The sequence below is a fragment of the Oxyura jamaicensis genome, chromosome 12 (genome assembly GCF_011077185.1).
Source record: "Oxyura jamaicensis isolate SHBP4307 breed ruddy duck chromosome 12, BPBGC_Ojam_1.0, whole genome shotgun sequence".
Lineage (NCBI taxonomy): Eukaryota > Metazoa > Chordata > Aves > Anseriformes > Anatidae > Oxyura > Oxyura jamaicensis.
The window spans coordinates 4,855,778-4,862,909 of NC_048904.1; the positions used below are offsets into that span (position 1 = coordinate 4,855,778).

Below are 7,132 nucleotides of genomic sequence, written 5' to 3' on the forward strand. Positions count from 1 at the left end.
TAATCTCATCCACATTATTATCCACACTAAAAGGACTCTAAAGGTACCATAGGATGTACTATCTAACAAACTACAAATGCTGGGGACCAAGCGGTGAACTAATTCAAACAAAACAAACCTCAGCAGGAAAAGTCTGTCACGTATGTGAACTATTAGCACGGCCATAATATAGAACGTACTGTGATGCTAATATAGCCCTTTATTATTCTCACTGTTTCATTCATGGGATCTGCAGATACTAGATTTGTGAATAACCTAGTAAGAGATTTAACTAAAAAACTGAGATAACGAGGAATGCAATGCACAGCATGTTGGTGAGACAAGAAGCTGTAACATATGTGAGGAAGAACTGTTTGATCTTTGCCTTAAAAATAATAAAAAAATCTGCAAGAGTGAATAAGGCTTTCTGACCTTCCCAGTTTCTCTGAGGATAATTAAAGTTACTGCATTGTATCTGCCACTGACAGGCAAGTACTACACCACAGGAAAACAAGCCTTGAGTGAAGATATAGAGGAAAACTTTGCTACTCAAAGCTAGCAGGCAACCAATAAATCTATTTAAGGAAATCAAAAGACTAGTCAAAGTACAGTGTCTCCAAAATAAAAAGACTGTCTTGGTCTGATTTTCTCTTGTCCCTAAGCCATGACATTTAATTTAGTTGGTTATGGGGCAAGCAGATAAGCCCTTCCTTTGACAGATTCCTTTTTCTCGCTTTATCTCAATCTTCTGGCTGTTTCCCATCACTTTGTCACACAGATGGATTGAAGCAACCTACAGTTTAAACCAGACACTTGCTGGTTTCTGGTGTCAAAACAAATTATAAGATGTACTCTGGCACCTCTGGTAACACCATTAAATTTAAATTGTGGCTTAGAACACCAAATGAAGTTCTCAAAGTATGATTTGCTATTCTCTTGCAAAGAACAATAAAAAAAAGTATCAAACTACTGTCTCTGTAATAATTTAAATCCTGAGGCTACCATATGGGTGAGTATGGACAGTATATTCAATATTCAGGTCAGAGACTATAAAACGCTTCACTGGCTATTTTCAAACACTATCTCTCTACCAATTGATTTGATTTTTAACCTTACCTCATTTGCTTCTTTCTCCAGAAGTGATTTCTTATCGCAAGACTTGAAAGTCTCAAAAGTGTTGGTATTATACAACGTTCCGAAAGCAGGACAGCAACGTGCTGGTATTGAAGCATTCCTGAGTAAAAAAAGAAAACTCTGGGAATTGCATACTAAGGTCTTTAATACAGTCAGCAGGAGCAGTTGTTAGCCTACATTGTAGGGTTGTCCAGAAACTGAAAAATGATGAGGCACAGTAATAAGAGCTAGTAAAAGCTCTACTAAAAACATTTTTATGATCACAATGCTTTATTGAATATGGATTGATATAAGAACCTGTGCAAATGAACATGTACATGATGACTACAAGAACAGTTCAGGCATCTATATTGTTTCTAGCAAGGTAGCATTGAATCAGATTGAAGGAAGATTTAAAAATTCACTTCAAATATAAATTACTCATGACAAATGTGACATCCACAAAGAAAAAATTAAGACTGATCTTCACACGTCAATACTTCGTTCACATCAACAGATTTTTAGTTAAGATTTTGTGTTTAAAAAGACACCCCCAAGGAAGCCTAAACCATACAGAAGCCTGAGTAGCTTACATAGTTTGTAACATCAGCAGCTAGAGACCCTGTTTTTTGTAAATAACTTTACAGATCTGATTGATTTGAATCCTTTAACATCATACTCCTGAACTGATGATTCTGATGACTGCTAAAGCCCACAAACAGCAGTTTTTATGTGATGTATACAGTTTTTTTTTTGGAAACGCTAAAATGGAACCTCATCATCTAAACTGACTACCTAAGGTACAGAAAAAATTAGAGGAAACTCCTACAGCAGAAGGAATAATTATATACTATGTAAATGGACTTACCGTCATTTTTCATAACACTGAGATCAAATATCATGTTACCATACATTTTTCCCTAACCTGAAATTCCTGTTCCCATATCAGAGATTTCTTCCAATTACACTTTACTGAACAAGCTTTCAGTATAATGCCGAAAGGTCCTTACATAAGAATGAACAGAGTAAAGTGTCCTATGAAATTATTTCAAAACGCACTATTCCTCACTAGGCAGGCTCCTAACATCCTGACCAAAGCAGAGAACTTCAGTTCTCTGATCTACAACTTTGCGATCTACCTATTTAAAACAAACAAGACATTAACTTCAGAGACCTCTTCTGTGCCTACGTTAGTTACACTAACTTTGGCTTTTGCTCTAAAGGAAAACTGAGGAAAAAAAAAAAAAAAAAGATCTCCCCTCTCATCTCACTTTTGCTGCATACACTGGACAATTCTAGCTTTCACAGTGGGAGTAAAAGCAAAAAAAAAAAAAAAAACACAAAACCACAAAATTCCAGATAAAGGTTAAATACTTTTAAAGATATCACAATGTAACCACCAAGGATTATATAAGCTATTTTGAGATCTTAATTCTAACAAAGAACATTCAAGTAAATAAAGATCCACGGAAAAATCTAATCAGATGACTGAAATACCCTTCTTTACAAAGAAGAGCCTGTGAAAAGGGGGAAAAAAGGGTATTATATAAACACATATAAACAGTGAGTGAAATTGAGACTTACCAGCATATTTGAAACCTGGCCCTTCAGATGAATACACTACTTCAAAAACAGGGCGTTAGTGTTTGAGACTCAGAGCAGCATCTCCACTGTTACAAAGTTCATGAAAATGTACATTTATTTTTATGTATAGTTTGCCCGAGTGACATTCTATGTCAAAGCATTACTGTTATACAAGAAAGTGTCTCCATATCTGAATTAAGGTAAGCCACGATACACACTTACATATCAAAGGCACTGAATTCCAATGTCAGGCGAGCTGGCAAGCCCAAAGGATCACCTAGACAAAAAGAAGCAACATGCATCTTTTAAACTAAAATACATGTATTTACAAAAATAGGGAATAATCAAAGTTATCAATTATCCACAGACACACACTAGAATTCACAGCTCATCCAACAGTGTTTTCTAATTCTAGCCATGTTTCAGTAAAATACCTAAAACGTTACACAGCTACTTAGAGGCATGACAGGAGAAACCCAAACTCCTAAGCACAATGTTCAGTTTCTGCCTACCATTGTAGTAATATCCTTTGATAACTTTTGGAGTCTCATCCAGTCGGTACTCATTGAGTTTCCTCTGGGTTAGTTCATGCCAGAATCCTGCATCCAAGGCACTACTGAAGGGGGCAAACTGCAGCTTCAAAATTCCAGGATCTACAGGATGGTGTGCCTCATTACTGGCAGTTGCCATGGTTGTAGTTCACTGTTAAACAAAGAAACAAGTTTTTGTAAAAGCAAACAGGCCATATAAGCATTTACTCAACTGACCACGTTACTCTTGACTACTTAAAAGATTCTCTTTAATACATTTCCTGAGGAAAACCAATAGCAAGAAAAACCTTGCAGCCAGTGAAGGGTAAAGCTGGAAACATGACCTAGAACTTCCTTAATAGCTTCACTAGCCATTTGAAAGTCAATGTGATATACAAATCTGGATTTTCTTATAGGTTTTCTCATCTATAGACTTTGCGCAAGTGGAACTTTTTAAAAAATCAGCAGAAATCACTATTCCTATAAGGCGAGTCTTCAATTCGCAACACACTTTTCTGAATTTAAGACTCCACACCAGAACGAGGAATATGTTAGCTGAACTGGGCAATTGCAGGCCTTTACTTCAACCACACATAACGGCCCTCTTGCTCACATTAGCACCAGCATTCCCTTTGCTATGAGGTGTTTCAGCTGTCCCCCCCAACAACCCATCAAATAAAAATGCTGATGTTCTCTGCTTGAGAAGCTCCTTTTACTGTCAGTATTCCCCTTGATGCCTACACCTACATATATTTAGATGCAAGTTTCAGAGACAGCCCTTGACATGTGGAGGAACAGCACAAAGTATTCAGATGCACACCTGGGGGAGGGAAGGTCTGCCTGTTATGAGTTCCATTGCTTTAGACTACCTAGGTAATTTAAGCAAAAGTGTTGCAGAACAAGGACTTGCTAGATATTAAAAAGAAGATGCAATACATCCTTTTACAAAGCTAGTAACTGCTGCTTTCTAAGTGCAGAAAGGAAATCAACCGCTACCTTTTTGGGTTTTATTCACAATACCTATCAAATCAACTATCTGAACTCCGGAATAATAATCTGGAAATGCATCCTTCAATTACCTTTTTTTTTTTTTTTAAATACAAAAACTTTAGTTTGCACAATGTAATCTCATGTGTTTGCTTTTGTTACTGGCCCTTCACAAAACCCCTGCTACCTTTACACACAGATCAATGGTAGCATTCTAGATACAGAAAAATCAGGATAGGGCTTGGATTAAATGGAACAGTTCCAAGATTACTGTTCTGTGAGGTCACTTGTGCAACAGGAAGAACTTTCACAATTCTCTTTCATTCTTTTTTGAACGGGGTAAGGGAATGAAAGGTGCTTTTAATTTCTTAGTGATTGTCAAATTGCCAACCTCTTCCCTGAAAGAAATTCTCAGATGTGACAAAGCTGTTCCAAGAAAGTCAAAGTTATGCATCTCCTTTCACAGTACTTTCTTGAAAAACATATTTGAGGTAACCCAAGCTATTCCTTCTATGCTAAAATTATACAGATTATCTCCTTTTCCTACTGTAAGCGTTCTTCTTGCTTGCTGGTAAAATTATGTATTTTTCTAGTATAAGTTTGATTTCCACATTTTTCCATCGAGATAACAATATATTTTGGTTCTGTCATTATGTCTACTTCAACCAGTGTATTAAAAGCATGCCATTTACTTTCACTTCATTTTATTTTTCTCCTGTTTTCTTAACAGCCGGGATTTGTGGTAGCATGAACTGTTGAAGGCTTACTTATAAAAAAACTCTCATGCCAGTTTTATTAGCATGAAGAAAATTTCTGTGTAGGAGGACTATAAGAAGTAGAACTGACCGCATGGAATTTTCTGACCATTTTCATAACCCTTTTTTTCCTGCACGTAAGATGTAACAATCACATCAATTGAACCAGTTCTGTTAACTTTTACAACTACACAGGTCTTAAGCTTTACAGAATTTTTTGTTTTTCAACTAATTGCCATAGAAAGCTCATCACAAAACAGGCAAACAATTGTGTGTCATGTAGACATTAGCAACACCTGAGTCGTGTTACGTTGCACATCACACCAAGATTTCTATAATAACGCTTTTAATCAGAGGTTCAACAGCTGCCTAATCACTATTAATCCATTAAATCTTCTCCTCCTCTGTTTCCTGAAAGAAGTTTGGAAAGGTATTACTTAATACTTTTTATAAATAATAACAAAAATAGCAACATAAAGTCAGTACTTTCCTTGCCAGACAGCCTCTATCATAACTAGAGGTTTACTTGTTTTCCAGTTTCCTTTAAGCTAAACTTTTTATCGGCATAAAAAGGCAATAAAAGCATCTCCTAAACCTAGGAGAACAAACCATTATGTAACAGCTGCTCTTGGTCAGCCTTTGGAACAGGTAAAGCTTTTACTCTTGCTTTTTCTATTATTAAGTAGATGACATATGCACCAACTGAAGCGTATTGTCAAACATTTCAAATGACCAAGAAGCCAGATGACAAGCCCTGGCGGCAGCAGAGTACCATACACCGCAAATAGCCACCTAAAAACACCCACTGGGATGGAGCTTCAGCTTCCTACTTACCGCTGTTATTCCTGTACCTAAATCATTGCTGTTATGGAAGAACAAAACCTGGGGACATCACTACGCTATACATATGTAAACAGAACTGCATAGACAGTCACTTCTGATGCCCTGATACTTCTGAAAATATTATTTAATGCACTTTGGTGTGAATCTCACTCATGTGGTTACTTAACGCCAGCTCAGTGAGCCACGGTTAACGTGTAACAACTTTCACTGGAGTGAAATACCACATCCACGTTGTAGATACGTTTTATGGAACTCACGTGGCGGTGCCAGTGCTAACAGCCAGCCACGAGGAGAGCATGCGGAATAAAGCAAGAGAGCCCTCAGGAACGTTACACGCAGCGCCCGCCTGGAAGCTCACGGAGCAGGCGGTAGCAGCACGCTTCGGACAGCCCCGGGCGGCGTGCTGGCAGGGAGGCAGCCCGGGCAGCTAGCAGCGGTGGCTGGGGAGGAGAGGCACTGAGAACAGGCACTGCCTAGGTCCCTGCTCTCAAACCGCAGACACACAGGAGCTGTTCTGACGGAGGAGGGCACACACCAGGCCTTCCAGCGACACCTGCCCTCCCCCCGAGGACCGCGCCATCCCCGCGCTGCAAAAATACGATCAGCGGCTTAATTCCCGTTGAAACCACCACGGAGTTACGGGCTTAAACCCAAACGGGCACAACCCCTTAAAGCCCGCACCACGCAGCCCTGGCGCACGGCACGGAGCGCCCTGCGGACCGCCCGCCGCTCCCCGGGGGCCGCCTCACGCCCGGGAGCCGCCTGGCCGGCCGCCCTCTGCCCCTCGGGGCAGCCCGCTGGCCCGCCGCGAGAGCCGCACGGCCGCCCTGCCAGGCTCCCCCCGGGGGCACGGCCCCGCCGCCGCCTCTCGCCCCCGCACCCCGCCGGGACCGAGGGACCGGGACCGAGGGACCGGCGCTGAGGGACCGTGACAGCGGCCCCGGCTCCCGCCCCTCAGCGCCCGCTCACCGCAGCCCCGCGCTGCACTTCCGGCATCGCCACCGGCCCGGCCGAGTGACGCCGGCCTGCCGCGGCCACGTGACGCGGGGGGGGGTGGGGGCTCCCTGTCAGTCAGGCGGGGCTCGCGGAGAGGCGGGCGGGAGGCGGGGGGGAGCGGAGCCCGCCCTTCGCTCCTCTGTGGGGCGCGAGGGGACCGCGCGGCCGGGGGGCTGCGGTCCCGGCGTTCTGGAGAAGCGTTTAGGGATTCCAGAGTTCCGGAGTCGCAGCTGACGTTCTGAAAGCGATCCGTGAAATGTGTGGTGCTGGAACACCGGATGATTTCGAAGGTTTGTGTCAGCGAACGCCCTCAGCCCGGCTGTATCTGTGCTGCTCAGTCCCGCA

At 42.0% G+C, this 7,132-nt stretch overlaps 1 protein-coding gene across 4 annotated transcripts in view; it reads right to left on the reverse strand.

Annotated features, from left to right (window-relative positions):
- ATG7 (autophagy related 7) overlaps positions 1-6,878 on the reverse strand; it is a 112,055-nt gene extending 105,177 nt beyond the window's left edge. For 3 of the 4 annotated variants that reach the window (XR_004754087.1, XM_035337593.1, XM_035337590.1), the window contains exons 1-4: positions 6,761-6,878; positions 3,189-3,378; positions 2,899-2,953; positions 1,096-1,213 (exon numbers count right to left, since the gene is read on the reverse strand). Coding sequence is in view for 3 of the 4 variants with exons in the window: in XM_035337593.1 (XP_035193484.1) it covers positions 1,096-1,213; positions 2,899-2,953; positions 3,189-3,366 (351 nt within the window). In the remaining variant the exon portion in view is untranslated. Of the gene's footprint in view, positions 1-1,095; positions 1,214-2,898; positions 2,954-3,188; positions 3,379-3,819; positions 4,200-6,760 lie in introns of those variants that run through there. The other variant, XM_035337592.1, reaches the window with a different exon arrangement.
- Positions 6,879-7,132: the final 254 nt, after the last annotated feature.